Source organism: Atractosteus spatula, chromosome 5 (assembly GCF_055471065.1).
Source record: "Atractosteus spatula isolate fAtrSpa1 chromosome 5, fAtrSpa1.hap1, whole genome shotgun sequence".
Lineage (NCBI taxonomy): Eukaryota > Metazoa > Chordata > Actinopteri > Semionotiformes > Lepisosteidae > Atractosteus > Atractosteus spatula.
In genome coordinates this window covers 12241316-12261093 of record NC_142710.1, presented here as the reverse complement: position 1 = coordinate 12261093, position 19778 = coordinate 12241316, and the positions used below count along the sequence as shown (strand labels likewise).

Below are 19778 nucleotides of genomic sequence, written 5' to 3'. Positions count from 1 at the left end.
AAATATCAAATGTTTTCCTTGCTTTAGCATTTTTCACGTTCTTTATGGAATTTAAATGCAGTTTAAACTCCACCTCAAAGATACTAAAAGAGGGAGTATTATTGGACCATTTGACTTATGAATATGAAATTTACCCAAGATGACTAATAAATTCATCACTGTATAAATAAATGTTCTTTTTCCAAATTTTCTCTTACATGGTACAGCAAAATATCAAAATCCTTCATATAAACTCTTAGTATCCTCTATTTCCAGAGAATTCCCATGACGTGAATTGACTGTCCTCTGTCTGGCGATCTCTGTCGCTAAGGTTGGCGCAAGAGGTAGCCAGTTTAAGAAGCACATAATGATGAACGAGTGGGTCGGGGAGCACGTAGAGTACGAAGGATTTAACGTGCTACTTTAGTTACGATGGATTTTGGGAAACACTCGTCAATTAACGATCGATCTTAAGAGCGAGTTTACGATGTTCTTAGCGTCTTTATAGTGTATGGTTTAAGCAATATCTCATCTCCAGCGTGCAAGCGTTAGAAGCGGGGAGTAGCATCGGAGCCGTTTTTTATTATTTTTTTTTATTAAACATATAAAGAATTTACAAATACAACTACAACCAGAGGATCAGAAACATACAGGTACGAGAGGAAAAAAACACAAACAGAAAAAAACATTTTACCGCCAGAGGTAGTGAAGTAAATGATGTGATCAAATTGTATTTTTATATATATCATGTGTTTTCCTTGCTTTATTATTTCTCAGATTTATTATAGAATTTTAAAAAGTGTTTCAGCTCCACCTCAAAAGCACTAAAAAGGGGAGTACTATTAGACCATTTTGATTTATGAACGTGAAATTTACCCAGAATGACTAATAAATTTACTTTAAATAAATGTTTTTTCCCCCAAATTTTCTATTCAACAGTACAATAAGTGTCGGAGCCGTCCGAGCTGCGCTTGTGGGGACAGGGACGTCACAAGGTGCCTAGGTCGCCGTGACGTCACGACAGCAGCGAGCCGCCGAGACGCTCTCGGGTACCGGAGCGAGTTCAGAGAATCTCCCCCCCGCACGTAACACGAAAAGTGATGATTCAGCCTCTTATAAAAAAATAGTGCTCCTGAATCAATGCGGGTTGGCATAACATCACAAAAGACTATTACTGAAGAAATAAATACCTGTATAATATGCACATGATTTAGAAAGTTAAAGATACGGACGAAGCTAGGCATGGGAGTTGTAGTTCCTTTGCGCTGCTTTCGACGCTTCAGTGCACCGGTGCGGCCGGGGCTAGAAGACTACAAGTCCCTTCGTGCCTTGCGCGAAGAGGGCGATGCTCAGAGTCGAAGTCGGAAATCCCCATGAGTGAAGTTGAGTTTTTTGTTCTGTTAGTTCGTTTGTTCGGGTTTCTCCATAACTTTCGGTTTCACTTCGACAGTGCTGACTAACCGTGTCTGTCGAGGCCTGCAGCAGCGCACATCTTCAGATAACAGTCGCCTTCGACGGGGGTACAATCGCACGGTAAATTGCACGATAGCCAATTGTAACGCAGGTGAACTTGCTGTCGTGATAATAGCGATAGTCGTGACAGTAATCGGTGTTTCCAGCAGCAAAGCCCGGACGAGACCTTACTCAAGTACCGCACCGCGATGAATTCGCTGGAAATGAAGCCAGAGACGAAGAAACAGGTTAATATTATTATTATTATTATTATTATTATTATTATTATTATTGCGAGATGAGGGGGCAGTAGTCTAGGAGAGAGAGACGGGCAGATCTCGGAGTGTGCGAGTGTAATCCGACTCTCTGTGTTTGCACCTCCTGACCTACACCTGTCAAAACACTGACTCCCAGACAGGGAGAGAGGAGAGAGAGAGGGGTCTGGAGAAGAGAGAGAGAGTGATTGGAGAGAGAGAGGGGTCTGGAGAGGAGAGAGGGAGAGGGGTCTGGAGAGGAGAGAGAGGGGTCTGGAGAGAGAGAGGAGGAGAGAGGGGTCTGGAGAGGAGAGAGAGAGGGGTGGAGAGAGAGAGGAGGAGAGAGGGGTCTGGAGAGGGGTGAAGAGAGGGGTCTGGAGAGGAGAGAGAGGGGTGAAGGGAGGGGTCTGGAGAGGAGAGAGAGAGGGGTGGAGAGAGAGAGGAGGAGAGAGGGGTCTGGAGAGGAGAGAGAGAGTGATTGGAGAGAGGGGTCTGGAGAGGAGGAGGGGGTTGTGAGGGGTCTGAAGAGAGAGAGGGGTGGAGAGGAGGAGAGATGGGGTTGTGAGGGGTCTGGAGAGGAGAGAGGGGTGGAGAGGGGGTTGTGACGGGGTGTGGAGAGGAGAGAGAGGGGTGGGGAGGAGGAGAGAGGGGTCTGGAGACCCTCTGAAGAGGGATTAGAGAGGAGAGGGGAGAGACTGGGGATAGAGGAGAGGGGAGAGGAGAGAGACTGGGGAGAGGAGAGAGGAGAGAGACTGGGGAGAGGGGAGAGGGATTGGAGAGGAGAGAGTGAACTATCTCTTGCCGCCTGTGGACGATGATGTGTCTCGCTGTGTTTTGCAGGTCGATGGATTCTGTGCACAGCTGTCCAAAGAGGTGAGCCCACCCAGACCACATGGCAGGTCACAGGTCACAGGAGTCCCTGCTTTCTGCTCTGCTGCTGTGTATCAGCTGTGTGTCGCGTGTTAAATATGTGTGCTGTGTGCATTTACGCTGTGTTGTGTTAACTGTGTGTCACGTGGACTTGTGCAGTAGCTGTGTGCAGTGTTCGTGGTGTGTTAATTGTGTGTTGTGTGTTGTCTCTGTCTTGTGTTAACTGTGTATCACTTGTAGACTTGTGCATTAGCTGTCTCCAGGCGTCGGGGGCCGTCGTGTGGTCGAGCTCCTGCGGTTCAGAGAGGGGCAGCGTGGGGCCGTCGTGTGGTCGAGCTCCTGCGGTTCAGAGAGGGGCAGCGTGGGGCCGTCGTGTGGTCGAGCTCCTGCGGTTCAGAGAGGGGCAGCGTGGGGCCGTCGTGTGGTCGAACTCCTGCGGTTCAGAGAGGGGCAGCGTGGGGCCGTCGTGTGGTCGAGCTCCTGCGGTTCAGAGAGGGGCAGCGTGGGGCCGTCGTGTGGTCGAGCTCCTGCGGTTCAGAGAGGGGCAGCGTGGGGCCGTCGTGTGGTCGAGCTCCTGCGGTTCAGAGAGGGGCGGCGTGGGGCCGTCGTGTGGTCGAGCTCCTGCGGTTCAGAGAGGGGCGGCGTGGGGCCGTCGTGTGGTCGAGCTCCTGCGGTTCAGAGAGGGGCGGCGTGGGGCCGTCGTGTGGTCGAGCTCCTGCGGTTCAGAGAGGGGCGGCGTGGGGCCGTCGTGTGGTCGAGCTCCTGCGGTTCAGAGAGGGGCGGCGTGGGGCCGTCGTGTGGTCGAGCTCCTGCGGTTCAGAGAGGGGCGGCGTGGGGCCGTCGTGTGGTCGAGCTCCTGCGGTTCAGAGAGGGGCGGCGTGGGGCCGTCGTGTGGTCGAGCTCCTGCGGTTCAGAGAGGGGCGGCGTGGGGCCGTCGTGTGGTCGAGCTCCTGCGGTTCAGAGAGGGGCGGCGTGGGGCCGTCGTGTGGTCGAGCTCCTGCGGTTCAGAGAGGGGCGGCGTGGGGCCGTCGTGTGGTCGAGCTCCTGCGGTTCAGAGAGGGGCGGCGTGGGGCCGTCGTGTGGTCGAGCTCCTGCGGTTCAGAGAGGGGCGGCGTGACGCTGTCGTGTGGTCGAGCTCCTGCGGTTCAGAGAGGGGCGGCGTGGGGCCGTCGTGTGGTCGAGCTCCTGCGGTTCAGAGAGGGGCGGCGTGGGGCCGTCGTGTGGTCGAGCTCCTGCGGTTCAGAGAGGGGCGGCGTGGGGCCGTCGTGTGGTCGAGCTCCTGCGGTTCAGAGAGGGGCAGCGTGGGGCTGTCGTGTGGTCGAGCTCCTGCGGTTCAGAGAGGGGCAGCGTGGGGCTGTCGTGTGGTCGAGCTCCTGCGGTTCAGAGAGGGGCAGCGTGGGTCTGTTGTGTGGTCAAGCTCTCCGGTGGTGTGGTCACGCTCTCCGGTGGTGTGATCACGCTCTCCGGTGGTGTGGTCAAGCTCTCCGGTGGTGTGGTCAGGCTCTCTGGTGGTGTGGTCAAGCTCTCCGGTGGTGTGGTCAGGCTCTCCGGTGGTGTGGTCAAGCTCTCCGGTGGTGTGGTCAAGCTCTCCGGTGGTGTGGTTAGGCTCTCTGGTGGTGTGGTCAAGCTCTCCGGTGGTGTGGTTAGGCTCTCTGGTGGTGTGATCACACTCTCCGGTGGTGTGGTCAGGCTCTCCGGTGGTGTGGTCACGCTCTCCGGTGGTGTGATCACACTCTCCGGTGGTGTGGTCAAGCTCTCCGGTGGTGTGGTCAGGCTCTCTGGTGGTGTGGTCAGGCTCTCCGGTGGTGTGGTCAGGCTCTCCGGTGGTGTGGTCAAGCTCTCCGGTGGTGTGGTCAGGCTCTCCGGTGGTGTGGTCAAGCTCTCCGGTGGTGTGGTTAGGCTCTCCGGTGGTGTGGTCAGGCTCTCCGGTGGTGTGGTCAAGCTCTCCGGTGGTGTGGTCAGGCTCTCCGGTGGTGTGGTCAAGCTCTCCGGTGGTGTGGTCAGGCTCTCTGGTGGTGTGGTCAAGCTCTCCGGTGGTGTGGTCAAGCTCTCCGGTGGTGTGGTCAGGCTCTCCGGTGGTGTGGTCAGGCTCTCCGGTGGTGTGGTCAGGCTCTCCGGTGGTGTGGTTAGGCTCTCTGGTGGTGTGGTTAGGCTCTCTGGTGGTGTGGTTAGGCTCTCCGGTGGTGTGGTTAGGCTCTCTGGTGGTGTGGTCAAGCTCTCCGGTGGTGTGGTTAGGCTCTCCGGTGGTGTGGTCAGGCTCTCCGGTGGTGTGGTTAGGCTCTCCGGTGGTGTGGTCAAGCTCTCCGGTGGTGTGGTCAGGCTCTCCGGTGGTGTGGTCACGCTCTCCGGTGGTGTGGTCAGGCTCTCTGGTGGTGTGGTCAAGCTCTCCGGTGGTGTGGTTAGGCTCTCCGGTGGTGTGGTCAGGCTCTCCGGTGGTGTGGTTAGGCTCTCCGGTGGTGTGGTCAGGCTCTCTGGTGGTGTGGTCAAGCTCTCCGGTGGTGTGGTTAGGCTCTCCGGTGGTGTGGTCAAGCTCTCCGGTGGTGTGGTCAGGCTCTCTGGTGGTGTGGTCAAGCTCTCCGGTGGTGTGGTTAGGCTCTCCGGTGGTGTGGTCAAGCTCTCCGGTGGTGTGGTTAGGCTCTCTGGTGGTGTGGTCAAGCTCTCCGGTGGTGTGGTCAGGCTCTCCGGTGGTGTGGTCACGCTCTCTGGGAAGGGAAGCCAGGCTGTGGTGCAGTCAGGCTACTCATGACAGGGTGTCCCGGGGGAGGAAGAGCCAGGGCTTGGGGGCGCCCTGGAGCTGGAGCACCGAGCGCATGTGACTGGCCTGGGGTCCGAGCAGGCCCCTCCGTGACCGGCCGGTCGGGTGACGCGCTGCTGTACGGGATCTGCCTGCAGGAGCGTGCTCACGGCCTGCCCTGACGTGTGTTTCCTCACAGGCAGAGAATCTGGTCACCTCCTTCTTCCCCCAGAAGATCGCGGAGATGGAGGCCCTGCTGCTGGTACGGACTGTGTGACTGTGTGACTGTGCGACTGTGCGACTGTGTGTCTGTGTGACTGTGTGTCTGTGTGACTGTGCGTCTGTGCGACTGTGCGTCTGTGCGACTGTGCGTCTGTGCGTCTGTGCGTCTGTGTGTCTGTGTGTCTGTGTGACTGTGTGTCTGTGTGTCTGTGTGTCTGTGTGACTGTGTGTCTGTGTGTCTGTGTGACTGTGTGACTGTGTGTCTGTGTGACTGTGTGACTGTGTGTCTGTGTGTCTGTGTGACTGTGTGTCTGTGTGTCTGTGTGACTGTGTGTCTGTGTGACTGTGACTGTGTGACTGTGTGTCTGTGTGTCTGTGTGACTGTGTGTCTGTGTGACTGTGTGTCTGTGTGACTGTGTGACTGTGTGTCTGTGTGACTGTGTGACTGTGTGTCTGTGTGTCTGTGTGACTGTGTGACTGTGTGTCTGTGTGACTGTGTCTGTGTGACTGTGTGTCTGTGTGTCTGTGTGACTGTGTGTCTGTGTGTCTGTGTGTCTGTGTGACTGTGTGTCTGTGTGTCTGTGTGACTGTGTCTGTGTGTCTGTGTGACTGTGTGTCTGTGTGTCTGTGTGACTGTGTGTCTGTGTGTCTGTGTGACTGTGTGACTGTGTGACTGTGTGTCTGTGTGACTGTGTGTCTGTGTGTCTGTGTGACTGTGACTGTGTGACTGTGTGTCTGTGTGACTGTGTGTCTGTGTGTCTGTGTGTCTGTGTGTCTGTGTGACTGTGTGTCTGTGTGTCTGTGTGACTGTGTGACTGTGTGTCTGTGTGACTGTGTGTCTGTGTGTCTGTGTGACTGTGTGTCTGTGTGACTGTGTGACTGTGTGCTGTATCTGTCTGTGTGTCTGTGTGTCTGTGTGACTGTGTGTCTGTGTGACTGTGTGTCTGTGTGTCTGTGTGTCTGTGTGACTGTGTGACTGTGTGTCTGTGTGTCTGTGTGACTGTGTGTCTGTGTGTCTGTGTGACTGTGTGTCTGTGTGACTGTGTGACTGTGTGACTGTGTCTGTGTGACTGTGTGTCTGTGTGTCTGTGTGTCTGTGTGTCTGTGTGACTGTGTGTCTGTGTGACTGTGTGACTGTGTGTCTGTGTGACTGTGACTGTGTGACTGTGTGTCTGTGACTGTGTGTCTGTGTGACTGTGTGACTGTGTGACTGTGTGTCTGTGTGACTGTGTGTCTGTGTGTCTGTGTGTCTGTGTGACTGTGTGTCTGTGTGTCTGTGTGTCTGTGTGTCTGTGTGACTGTGTGACTGTGTGTCTGTGTGTCTGTGTGTCTGTGTGTCTGTGTGACTGTGTGTCTGTGTGTCTGTGTGTCTGTGTGACTGTGTGTCTGTGTGTCTGTGTGACTGTGTGACTGTGTGTCTGTGTGTCTGTGTGACTGTGTGACTGTGTGTCTGTGTGACTGTGTGACTGTGTGTCTGTGTGTCTGTGTGACTGTGTGTCTGTGTGTCTGTGTGACTGTGTGTCTGTGTGACTGTGACTGTGTGTCTGTGTGACTGTGTGTCTGTGTGACTGTGTGTCTGTGTGACTGTGTGACTGTGTGTCTGTGTGACTGTGTGACTGTGTGTCTGTGTGTCTGTGTGACTGTGTGACTGTGTGTCTGTGTGACTGTGTCTGTGTGACTGTGTGTCTGTGTGTCTGTGTGACTGTGTGTCTGTGTGTCTGTGTGACTGTGTCTGTGTGTCTGTGTGACTGTGTGTCTGTGTGTCTGTGTGACTGTGTGTCTGTGTGTCTGTGTGACTGTGTGACTGTGTGACTGTGTGTCTGTGTGACTGTGTGTCTGTGTGTCTGTGTGACTGTGACTGTGTGACTGTGTGTCTGTGTGACTGTGTGTCTGTGTGTCTGTGTGTCTGTGTGTCTGTGTGACTGTGTGTCTGTGTGTCTGTGTGACTGTGTGACTGTGTGTCTGTGTGACTGTGTGTCTGTGTGTCTGTGTGACTGTGTGTCTGTGTGACTGTGTGCTGTATCTGTCTGTGTGACTGTGTGTCTGTGTGACTGTGTGTCTGTGTGACTGTGTGTCTGTGTGTCTGTGTGTCTGTGTGACTGTGTGACTGTGTGTCTGTGTGTCTGTGTGACTGTGTGTCTGTGTGTCTGTGTGACTGTGTGTCTGTGTGACTGTGTGACTGTGTGACTGTGTCTGTGTGACTGTGTGTCTGTGTGTCTGTGTGTCTGTGTGTCTGTGTGACTGTGTGTCTGTGTGACTGTGTGACTGTGTGTCTGTGTGACTGTGACTGTGTGACTGTGTGTCTGTGACTGTGTGTCTGTGTGACTGTGTGACTGTGTGACTGTGTGTCTGTGTGACTGTGTGTCTGTGTGTCTGTGTGTCTGTGTGACTGTGTGTCTGTGTGACTGTGTGTCTGTGTGTCTGTGTGACTGTGACTGTGTGTCTGTGTGACTGTGTGTCTGTGTGACTGTGTGTCTGTGTGTCTGTGTGTCTGTGTGACTGTGTGTCTGTGTGACTGTGACTGTGTGTCTGTGTGACTGTGTGACTGTGTGTCTGTGTGACTGTGTGACTGTGTGTCTGTGTGTCTGTGTGACTGTGTGTCTGTGTGACTGTGTGACTGTGTGTCTGTGTGACTGTGTGTCTGTGTGTCTGTGTGTCCTAGTGCAGTTCAGTGTGTGGTACAGCGAGTGGATTTCCCTGCCCACTGTCAGTATGCAGCACAGTGTAGTGCGTTATACTGCAGTACAGTGTGTACAGTGCACTGTAGTGTAGTATACTGCAGTTCAGTGTGTGGTATAGCGCAATGGATTTCCCTGCCCACTGCTGTGCTCTGTGCGGCTGCACAGTATAGTGTGTTATACTGCAGTACAGTACAGTGTAGTACAGTGCAGTTTAGTGTAGTATACTACAGTGTAGTGTAGTAAGATGCAGTACAGTATAGTGTGTTATACTGCAGTACAGTGTGTAGTGTCATACTGCAGTACAGTGTGTACAGTGCAGTGTAGTGTGTTATACTACAGTACAATGTGTACAGTACAGTGTGTACAGTGAGGTGTGCAGTGTAGTATATTGAAGTACAGTGTACAGTAAAGTATATACAGTACAGTGTAGTGTGTTATACTCCAGTGCAGTGTGTACAGTACAGTGTGTACAGTGAGGTGTGCAGTGTAGTATATTGAATTACAGTATACAGTACAGTATATACAGTGCAGTGTAGTGTATTGTAGTACAGTGTACAGTACAGTGAGGTGTGCAGTGTAGTGTATTGCAGTACAATGTGTACAGTGAGGTGTGTACAGTACAGTGAGGTGTGCAGTGTAGTGTATTGTAGTACAGTGTACAGTACAGTGAGGTGTGCAGTGTAGTGTATTGCAGTACAATGTGTACAGTGAGGTGTGTACAGTACAGTGAGGTGTGCAGTGTAGTATATTGCAGTACAGTGTAGTGTATTGCAGTACAGTGTACAGTAGTGAGGTGTGCAGTGTAGTGTATTGCAGTACAGTGAGGTGTGTACAGTACAGTGAGGTGTGCAGTGTAGTATATTGCAGTACAGTGTAGTGTATTGCAGTACAGTGTACAGTACAGTGTGGTGTGCAGTGTAGAGTATTGCAGTACAGTGAGGTGTGTACAGTACAGTGAGGTGTGCAGTGTAGTGTATTGCAGTACAGTGTACAGTACAGTGAGGTGTGCAGTGTAGTGTATTGCAGTACAATGTGTACAGTGAGGTGTGTACAGTACAGTGAGGTGTGCAGTGTAGTATATTGCAGTACAGTGAGGTGTGTACAGTACAGTGAGGTGTGCAGTGTAGTATATTGCAGTACAGTGTAGTGTATTGCAGTACAGTGTACAGTACAGTGAGGTGTGCAGTGTAGTGTATTGCAGTACAGTGAGGTGTGTACAGTACAGTGAGGTGTGCAGTGTAGTGTATTGCAGTACAGTGTACAGTACAGTGAGGTGTGCAGTGTAGTGTATTGCAGTACAGTGAGGTGTGTACAGTACAGTGAGGTGTGCAGTGTAGTGTATTGCAGTACAGTGTGTACAGTGAGGTGTGTACAGTACAGTGAGGTGTGCAGTGTAGTGTATTGCAGTACAGTGTGTACAGTACAGTGAGGTGTGTGCAGTACAGTGAGGTGTGCAGTGTGTTATACCGCCCCGATCAGCTGGGCTCTGTGCTCTGTGCACCAGGAGGCGGTGCTCAATGTAGCAGACCTGTCCACCCTGAGGGCCGAGCTAGACATCCCCATCCCTGACCCGGCCAAGGAGGAGCTGAAGAAGAAGAAGAAGGAGGAGGTGGGCCAGCCTGTTTCTCCTGTCCCTTTCCTCTCTCCTCCATCTTCTCTCCTGTCCCTCTCTCCCCTCTCTCCCCTCTCTCCTCTTTCCTCTCTCTGTCTCCCCTCTTTCCTCTCTCCTCCCTGTCTCCTCTTTCCTCTCTCTGTCTCCTCTCTCCCCCCTCCCTCTCTCTCCTCTCTCTCCTCTCCCTCTTCCCTCTCTCCTCTCCCCCCTCTCTCTCCTCTCTCTCTCTCCTCTCTCCTCTCTCTCTGTCCTCCCTGTCCTCCCTGTGATGTCTAGCTCTATGTCCTCACAGAAAGCAGAGAAGGAGGGGAAGGACGGCAAGAAGGACAAGGACAAGGACAAGGATGAGGAAGACGAAGGTGAGGGATGAAGCTGTGCAGTGGCTTTTACACTGGGGCCTGTCTGCAGTGTTACTGTACTGTAACAAACTCCACCCGCCTTTCCTGTACAGTACTGGAGATACTGGACTGGAGTGCACTGCACTGAACTAGCTGTGAGGTGGTGCTGTGCTCTTACTGCACTGCCCTGTGCTGTAGTATAGCCCACTGGCCTGTGTTGTAGTATAGCCCACTGCCCTGTGCTGTAGTATAGCCCACTGCCCTGTGCTGTAGTATAGCCCACTGTCCTGTGCTGTAGTATAGCCCTCTGGCCAGTGCTGTAGTATAGCCCACTGGCCTGTGCTGTAGTATAGTCCTCTGGCCTGTGCTGTAGTATAGCCCTCTGGCCTGTGCTGTAGTATAGCCCACTGGCCTGTGCTGTAGTATAGCCCACTGCCCTCTGCCCTGTGCTGTAGTAGAGGCCACTGCCCTGTGCTGTAGTATAGCCCACTGCCCTGTGCTGTAGTATAGCCCACTGTCCTGTGCTGTAGTATAGCCCTCTGGCCAGTGCTGTAGTATAGCCCTCTGCCCTGTGCTGTAGTATAGCCCTCTGGCCTGTGCTGTAGTATAGCCCACTGGCCTGTGCTGTAGTATAGCCCTCTGCCCTGTGCTGTAGTATAGCCCTCTGGCCTGTGCTGTAGTATAGCCCTCTGGCCTGTGCTGTAGTATAGCCCACTGCCCTGTGCTGTAGTATAGCCCACTGGCCCGTGCTGTAGTATAGCCCACTGGCCCGTGCTGTAGTATAGCCCACTGGCCTGTGCTGTAGTATAGCCCTTTGCCCTCTGCTGTTGTATAGCTCTCTGGCCTGTGCTGTAGTATAGCTCACTGGCCTGTGCTGTAGTATAGCCCACTGGCCTGTGCTGTAGTATAGCCCTCTGCCCTGTGCTGTAGTATAGCCCACTGGCCTGTGCAGCGCAGGTCATACAGTACACTGTACTGAAGTTGTATTGTTCTCTCAGCAGCGCCCCCTTGTGGTCCTGTCAGCTCTAACGAGAAAGTGGAGTCTCTGCTGAAACGAGTCAAACCTGAGATCCAGACACTGAAGGAGAAACTGAACGTGGTTTGTCTAATCTACACCTTTTACAGCATACGTGTTACTAACCCTCTCTCAGTGCAGTGTTAATGTACTGGAGTGTCCAGTCAGTCAGTGTGTCTGTATGAACCCCTCTCTCTCAGTGCAGTGTTAATGTACTGGAGTGTCTAGTCAGTCAGTGTGTCTGTATGAACCCCTCTCTCTCAGTGCAGTGTTAATGTACTGGGGTGTCCAGTCAGTCAGTGTGTCTGTATGAACCCCTCTCTCTCAGTGCAGTGTTAATGTACTGGAGTGTCCAGTCAGTCAGTGTGTCTGTATGAACCCCTCTCTCTCAGTGCAGTGTTAATGTACTGGAGTGTCCAGTCAGTCAGTGTGTCTGTATTAACCCCTCTCTCTCAGTGCAGTGTTAATGTACTGGAGTGTCCAGTCAGTGTGTCTGTATGAACCCCTCTCTCTCAGTGCAGTGTTAATGTACTGGAGTGTCCAGTCAGTCAGTGTGTCTGTATTAACCCCTCTCTCTCAGTGCAGTAATAATGTACTGGAGTGTCCAGTCAGTCAGTGTGTCTGTATGAACCCCCCTCTCTCAGTGCAGTGTTAATGTACTGGAGTGTCCAGTCAGTGTGTCTGTATGAACCCCTCTCTCTCAGTGCAGTGTTAATGTACTGGAGTGTCCAGTCAGTGTGTCTGTATGAACCCCTCTCTCTCAGTGCAGTGTTAATGTACTGGAGTGTCCAGTCAGTGTGTCTGTATTAACCCCTCTCTCTATCCAGGTATCCATGTGGGTTCAGCTTCAGGTTCCGAAGATTGAGGATGGGAACAATTTTGGAGTGGCAGTGCAGGTCAGCACAGAACCGGTCTCAGCAGTGTGTTTGGATGGACAGGTTTGGTCTGCTGATACTTTTTGTGTGCTGACACTGTGTTGTTGTGTTGCAGGAGAAGGTGTTTGAACTGATGACCAACATGCGCACTAAAATAGAGGGATTCCAGACCCAGATCTCAAAGTAAAATTACATTTATGATATTCCCAGTGTGCTGCTGTGTCAGTACAGGTGCTCAGTGTGGAGTGTGTGCTGTGTGTTGTGTGTTCCAGTTGTGTCAGGTGATTGTTATTATGATATTCCCAGTGTGCTGCTGTGTCAGTACAGGTGCTCAGTGCGGAGTGTGTGCTGTGTGTTGTGTGTTCCAGGTGTGAGGTGATTATTATGATATTCCCAGTGTGCTGCTGTGTCAGTACAGGTGCTCAGTGTGGAGTGTGTGCTGTGTGTTGTGTGTTCCAGGTGTGTCAGGTGATTATTATGATATTCCCAGTGTGCTGCTGTGTCAGTACAGGTGCTCAGTGTGGAGTGTGTGCTGTGTGTTGTGTGTTCCAGGTGTGAGGTGATTATTATGATATTCCCAGTGTGCTGCTGTGTCAGTACAGGTGCTCAGTGTGGAGTGTGTGCTGTGTGTTGTGTGTTCCAGGTGTGTCAGGTGATTATTATGATATTCCCAGTGTGCTGCTGTGTCAGTACAGGTGCTCAGTGTGGAGTGTGTGCTGTGTGTTGTGTGTTCCAGGTGTGTCAGGTGATTATTATGATATTCCCAGTGTGCTGCTGTGTCAGTACAGGTGCTCAGTGTGGAGTGTGTGCTGTGTGTTGTGTGTTCCAGGTGTGAGGTGATTATTATGATATTCCCAGTGTGCTGCTGTGTCAGTACAGGTGCTCAGTGTGGAGTGTGTGCTGTGTGTTGTGTGTTCCAGGTGTGTCAGGTGATTATTATGATATTCCCAGTGTGCTGCTGTGTCAGTACAGGTGCTCAGTGTGGAGTGTGTGCTGTGTGTTGTGTGTTCCAGGTGTGTCAGGTGATTATTATGATATTCCCAGTGTGCTGCTGTGTCAGTACAGGTGCTCAGTGTGGAGTGTGTGCTGTGTGTTGTGTGTTCCAGGTGTGAGGTGATTATTATGATATTCCCAGTGTGCTGCTGTGTCAGTACAGGTGCTCAGTGTGGAGTGTGTGCTGTGTGTTGTGTGTTCCAGGTGTGTGAGGTGATTATTATGATATTCCCAGTGTGCTGCTGTGTCAGTACAGGTGCTCAGTGTGGAGTGTGTGCTGTGTGTTGTGTGTTCCAGGTGTGTCAGGTGATTATTATGATATTCCCAGTGTGCTGCTGTGTCAGTACAGGTGCTCAGTGTGGAGTGTGTGCTGTGTGTTGCAGGTATTTCAGTGAGAGGGGAGATGCTGTAGCTAAGGCCTCAAAACAGCCGCATGTGGTAAGTTGTGTGTCGTCTTGTTAACCTGCTATGTGCCACTCTCAGTTTTCTGTTAAGTCTGTGTTGTTGTTTCGCTTAGTGTTGTGTTGAGTTTGGATTGAGGCAACAGTCCCATGTTGTGTTAACTCTGTTTTTGTACTGTGCTCAGTGTTTTTAACTCTGTGCTGTGTGCTGCGCTCAGTGTTGTGTTAATTGTGTTGTGTGCTATGCTCAGTGTCGTATTAACTCTTTGTTGTGTGCAGTGCTCAGTGTTGTGTTAACTCTGTGTTGTGTGCAGTGCTCAGTGTTGTGTTAACTCTGTGTTGTGTGCTGGGCTCAGTGTTGTGTTAATTGTGTTGTGTGCTGGGCTCAGTGTTGTTAACTCTGTTTGTGTTACAGGGGGATTACAGACAGCTGGTGCACGAGCTGGATCAGAACCAGTACTGTGAGATCCGGATCATGGTCCTGGAGGTTCGGAACACCTATGTGAGTGTGACTCTCATTCAGAAGTTCTTGTCTGATTTCTAGATGAATCCATCAGCCTCTTGGAGATCTGCAGTTTGACTTCTTTTCCTGGGAGCTGCATTTTTCCCCCTGAGCCACTGTGGGGCGCTGTGCCTCAGTGACTCACTGTAATGACGATTAGTGCCAGGACTGTCGGCTCTGACCCTGGGTCCTGTCTGCATCTGATGCAGTACTTGGTTGCCATTAACATCAGCAGTCCTATCACAGGGGAAATGGTCAAAACAAAACATGAACTCTGGAAAATATCTATTACAGCGTCTGTAAGTATTCCTGCTGTTCTACTGAGGACTGATCACACAGTTACTGGAGATACACAGGCTACTGAACACAGCTCTGATACAGCGTTCGGTAACTACACACCCACACCTACTGAAACCAGAGACTGCACACAGTCTGAGACGAATTAACAGATCTCATGAAGAATAACGTCGTATTTCGGTGATGTGGCGGCTGTGGTGATGTAATAGTGATGCCACGATGTCCCTCTTGCCTCACTCCCTGCAGGCAGTGCTCTATGACATCATCAGCAAGAACTTCGACAAGATCAAGAAGCCCAGAGGAGACGGAAAGGCCCTCATATACTGAGACCCAGCCGAAACACACAACCCCACTCTCGCCGACTCGCACTGACGCTTGAGAAGGAGCCCACTGTCCATGCAGTTCCAGAATAAAGCAGAAACCTTTGATTAAACCCCTGCCTGTGTCTGTGTTTGTGACCGTCTGTGTGTATGTGTGTGTGACTGTGTGTAACCATGTGTGTGTGTGACCTTCTGTCTGTCTGTGTGTATGTGTGTGTGTGACCTTCTGTCTGTCTGTGTGTGTGACCTTCTGTCTGTCTGTGTGTCTGTGACTGTGTGTAACCATGTGTGTGTGACCTTCTGTCTGTCTGTGTGTATGTGTGTGTGTGACCTTCTGTCTGTCTATATGTGTGTGTGTGACCTTCTGTCTGTCTGTGTGTATGTGTGTGTGTGACCTTCTGTCTGTCTGTCTGTCTGTCTGTGTGTGTGACCTTCTGTCTGTCTGTGTGTCTGTGACTGTGTGTAACCATGTGTGTGTGACCTTCTGTCTGTCTGTGTGTATGTGTGTGTGTGACCTTCTGTCTGTCTATATGTGTGTGTGTGACCTTCTGTCTGTCTGTGTGTATGTGTGTGTGACTGTGTGTAACCATGTGTGTGTGTCACCTTCTGTCTGTCTGTGTACAGTATGTGTGTGTGTGACCTTCTGTCTGTCTGTGTGTCTGTGACTGTGTGTAACCATGTGTGTGTGACCTTCTGTCTGTCTGTGTGTATGTGTGTGTGTGACTTTCTGTCTGTCTGTGTGTATGTGTGTGTGACCTTCTGTCTGTCTGTTTGTATGTGTGTGTGTGACCTTCTGTCTGTCTGTGTATATGTGTGTGTGTGACCTTCTGTCTCTCTGTGTGTATGTGTGTGTGACTGTGTGTAACCATGTATGTGTGTGACCTTCTGTCTGTCTGTGTGTATGTGTGTGTGACTGTGTGTGTGTGTGTGTGACCTTCTGTCTGTCTGTGTATGTGTTTGTGTATCTGTGTGTATGTATTTCTCTCCGTGCACATATACACGTGTGTGTGATAGTGTGCTGTGTGCGGGTCACGCACTGTGTCTGTAAGCGTCAGGCTCTCAGGAAGCTGATCAGTCCATCACACTCATGAGGTGCCTCATGGGGAATCTCAGCACCACATGTGGATCTTGAGGGATCAAGTTTCCCAGTGTGTGCGGATGAGCCTCCACACTTTGTGTCTGCTTTCCCAGTGTGTGTGGATGAGCCTCCACACTTTGTGTCTGCTTTCACAGTGTGTGTGTGTGGATGAGCCTCCACACTTTGTGTCGTAAGTGCCTGTGGACCTCCGTCTGTCCTCACTTCAGGAAGAGCTTATCTCCTGAGTCTGAGGAGGATGATTCTTGTCTTATTTTGAGGGGGTGAATCTCTCATTGCTCGCTGGTCATTTCTCTTCCTCAGATGAAGCTTGGGTCAGCATGGCTGATAATATTGATCAGTCTGATCTCTCATTCTGACTGATCACGCTGTGGAAAAATAAAGCTTGCAGACCGCATTGCTGTATTAGATCCTCTTTAATTCAATCATTGTCATCATTGCACATTATTCTGTTTGGTATTGGGGGGACCTCATTTTCCATAACAGTCATACAAGACACGGGACAGTCAGTAATGCCCTCCGAGTGGGTCTGCCAGTCTGAGTCACTGACGGGTCGGATATCACAGCTATGCACTCTCACAGTGTTGTCTGAGCCCTGATTGGACCATATTCACTCCTCCCTGAAGTGAGCTCAGGTCTCACAGCTCTGTCTGAGTCCTATACTGACAGTTCCAATTCAGCACAGATTCACTCTTCTCTCAGCCCTGTACTGTACTCAGCACTGTCTGATCCCTAGTTCTGCACTAATTCACTCCTCACACCCTTGAACTGAACTCATCACAATCTGATCCCAAATTCAGCACAGATTCACTCCTCTCTCAGCCCTGAACTGAACTCAGCACTGTCTGATCTCCAGTTCTGCACTGATTCACTCCTCACAGCCCTGAACTGAACTCAGCACGGTCTGATCCCCAGTTCTGCACTGATTCACTCCTCACAACCCTGAACTGAACTCAGCACTGTCTGATCTCCCAGTTCTGCACTGATTCACTTGTCTCTCAACCCTGAACTGAACTCAGCACTGTCTGATTTCCAGTTCTGCACTGATTCACTTGTCTCTCAACCCTGAACTGAACTCAGCACTGTCTGATCCCCCAGTTCTGCACTGATTCACTTGTATCTCAACCCTGAACTGAACTCAGCACTGTCTGATCTCCAGTTCTCCACTGATTCACTTGTCTCTCAACCCTGAACTGAACTCAGCACTGTCTGATCTCCAGTTCTGCACGTATTCACTCCTCACAGCCCTGAACTGTACTCAGCACTGTCTGATCTCCAGTTCTGCACGTATTCACTCCTCACAGCCCTGAACTGAACTCAGCACTGTCTGATCCCCAGGTCTGCACTGATTCACTCTGAATTGATATTAGTTTTCACGCAGTGTCAAGGAATTATTCAGTTGTCAGTAGCGCCGATCAGGGGGATGAGCCTCCCTGCTCGCTCTATATATATATATCTAGTGAGAGGGCAATGCAGTGGCCCAGTTCTGGACAGCTGCGGTCTGGAGGATCAGCTCCCAGGAAAGGGCACCGGAGTCAGTGTTTGTCCGCATCACCTTCGAGTCCCTGTCTCCCAAGTCCAGCGTGACCCGTTAGGATCAGAAGTGCTGGGGGGGGGGGGGGCAGTTGTGGGAGGGGAGGGGGAGGTCTGCTGTGAACCTGTGTTTGCCCTGTCCCCCCCACCCCTCCTGCCCCTCCACGCTCAGTCCGCGGTGAAGAGCCCCACGCCGGGCCGGCCCGGGCACAGCCAGCCTGGCGGCCAGCGGTACCAGCCCTGGTACAGCACCCTCCAGCCCAGGCAGCCTAGAGCGCCCCCTAGCAGCTGGGTGGGGAAGCGCGGGAAGTGTGCCAGGAGGCAGAGGAGGAGGAAGAGCCAGAGGCCGAGCAGAGCCACGCAGAAGAGGAAGAGCAGGCGCAGGGGGGCCCCTCCGGAGCCGCCCAGGGCCAGGTAGGGCCCGAACACGGCGGTCTCCTCGGCGATCAGCAGTGCGCACAGGCAGAGCAGGAAGGCGTCCTCGGAGACCTCGTATCCGCGCCACACCAGCCCCGCCACCTGGCAGCTGGCCTTGTTCTCCCCCTCCCGGAGCAGCAGCAGGGGCAGCTCCGGGTCGCTGGGGGCGCCGCCCGAGCCGAGCCCCAGGGTGGCGCCGGCGGACAGGGGCTCATAGCAACTGCCCGTGGCATTCTCCAACGCTGCCATCCCCCGCCGGAAACCGGCCCACATGGCCGCGGCCACCGCCAGGCGGGACAGGTGGCGCAGCGTGACCGACAGGCTGCCCCGACTGCAGTAGGACAGCAGGAACACAAAGGAGCCGCAGAAAACACAGGTCCAGCCCCACCCTGAGCGCAGGAACGCACTGAGACGGAGAGAGAGAGAGAGAGAGAGAGAGAGAGAGAGAGAGAGAGAGAGAGAGAGAGAGATTGATTGATTGATTGATTGATTGATTGATTGATTGATTGATTGATTGATTGATTGATTGATACAGACACACTGACTGACTGGACACTCCAGTACATTAACACTGCACTGAGAGAGAGGGGTTCATACAGACACACTGACTGACTGGACACTCCAGTACATTAACACTGCACTGAGAGAGAGGGGTTCATACAGACACACTGACTGACTGGACACTCCAGTACATTAACACTGCACTGAGAGAGGGGGGTTCATACAGACACACTGACTGACTGGATACTCCAGTACATTAACACTGCACTGAGAGAGAGGGGTTCATACAGACACACTGACTGGACACTCCTGTACATTAACTCTGAAAGTGCCAATAGCAGGGATTAATGGATAAATACATCAGTTAAATAAGTCAACTTTAGCAATGCGAAAGAGCTAGAGTGCATGTTCTCACCGATAGAGGTACTGCCCCCTGTTGGCAAAGATGCTGTATTGCGAGACCCAGAGACTGAGTGCCGGGCCAAACAGAACCAGTCCTGACAGGAGCAGATGGAAGTGGCGCCGGAATGAGGCGTTGCTGAGGATACGAGCAGCGCAGTTCGTCACCAGCACCAGCAGCGTGTACAGGAACATAACTGGACCTCCACAGCACCGGGCCACGGTGTAGTCTTCCCTACTGGACTGTGGTTCCGTTCGAGGCCCTGTTCAGTGCGGTTCTGAATTGGAGTACTACTGGACTGCGTGGTGTTCCAGACCCAAACGGGCCTCTGTGTAGGTGGGCAGTAATCCAGTGATGGTAATCCAGGGACAGAGACTCTAGCCAGTCATGACACGGTGATCCAGTGAGCCTCAGTAATCCTGCAGCAGTCTCTGTGATCCCGGAGAAACCCTGTGAGGCAGGAACACACAGTGAGATCAGGATGGAACAATGTGGATTTGTCTTCGTGATCCAGTGACAGTGATCTTGTGGGTCACAGTGGCCCAGATTCTGTGATCAGGTAAATGCGATCCAGTCAGTGTCACCGAGCTACTCCCAGTGATCCGGTGAGTGTTGGTGATCTAGTCTCAGAGGTCCAGACTCAGTGCTTCTGTGACGAAGTGGAGTCTCAGGGATCCAAACTCAGTGATCTGCTCTAAGTAGTCCAGGGACAGTAATCCAGTCAGTGTTGGTGATCCAGTCTCAGAGGTCCAGACTCAGTGCCTCTGTGATGAAGTGGAGTCTCAGGGATCCAGTCTCAGTGATCTGCTCTAAGTAGTCCAGGGACAGTAATCCAGTCAGTGTTGGTGATCCAGTCTTAGCGGTCCAGACTCAGTGCCTCTGTGATGGAGTCTCAGGGATCCAATCTCAGTGATCTGCTCTAAGTAGTCCAGGGACAGTAATCCAGTGAGTGTTGGTGATCCAGTCTCAGAGTCTCTGTGATTAAGTGGAGTCTCAGGGATCCAGTCTCAGTGATCTGCGCTATGTAGTCCAGGGACAGTGTCCGTGTGAGCCTGGAGCAGTGATCTGTTAATCTAACTTGTTTCTTTTGCCGACACAGTTCTGAAACGGCGTCTCTGGCGATGATGAAGATAGTCCCTCGCAGTCTGTCTCCCTCCTCCTCTTCTGCTCTGTCTTCTCCTTCTCTGTGGAAGTTAGAAAGAGGACTCTCTGTCCTCCCCCTGTCCCTCTCTCTCCCCTCTCTGCCTCTCTCTCTCAGGGGAAGTACAAAAAAAGACACATGCCCT

General features: G+C 52.1%; 2 protein-coding genes across 6 annotated transcripts; one reads left to right on the top strand and one right to left on the bottom strand.

Moving 5' to 3' along the window:
* The first annotated feature begins 1010 nt into the window (after positions 1-1010).
* psme1 (proteasome activator subunit 1) lies at positions 1011-14658 on the top strand. Of its 5 annotated transcripts, none has more exons than XM_088916727.1 (12): positions 1011-1028; positions 1430-1679; positions 2526-2558; positions 5489-5551; positions 9697-9801; positions 10097-10163; positions 11141-11241; positions 11985-12053; positions 12148-12215; positions 13409-13463; positions 13842-13928; positions 14472-14658. In XM_088916727.1, exons 2-12 carry the CDS (start codon positions 1641-1643, stop codon positions 14550-14552), a joined length of 768 nt encoding a protein of 255 aa, XP_088772853.1. In that variant the 5' UTR covers positions 1011-1028; positions 1430-1640; the 3' UTR covers positions 14553-14658. The 5 variants fall into 5 exon arrangements, with proteins under 5 accessions (XP_088772853.1, XP_088772855.1, XP_088772854.1 ...); XM_088916729.1 differs by lacking the exon at positions 1011-1028 and having other exon boundaries at positions 1323-1512; positions 1599-1679; XM_088916728.1 differs by lacking the exon at positions 1011-1028 and having other exon boundaries at positions 1324-1512; positions 1602-1679.
* A 1382-nt stretch (positions 14659-16040) lies between these two features.
* On the bottom strand, positions 16041-19778 carry fitm1 (fat storage inducing transmembrane protein 1). Its single transcript, XM_088916719.1, has 2 exons — positions 18508-19778; positions 16041-17997 (listed from the first exon to the last, which is right to left on the bottom strand). Exons 1-2 carry the CDS (start codon positions 18684-18686, stop codon positions 17343-17345), a joined length of 834 nt encoding a protein of 277 aa, XP_088772845.1. The 5' UTR covers positions 18687-19778; the 3' UTR covers positions 16041-17342.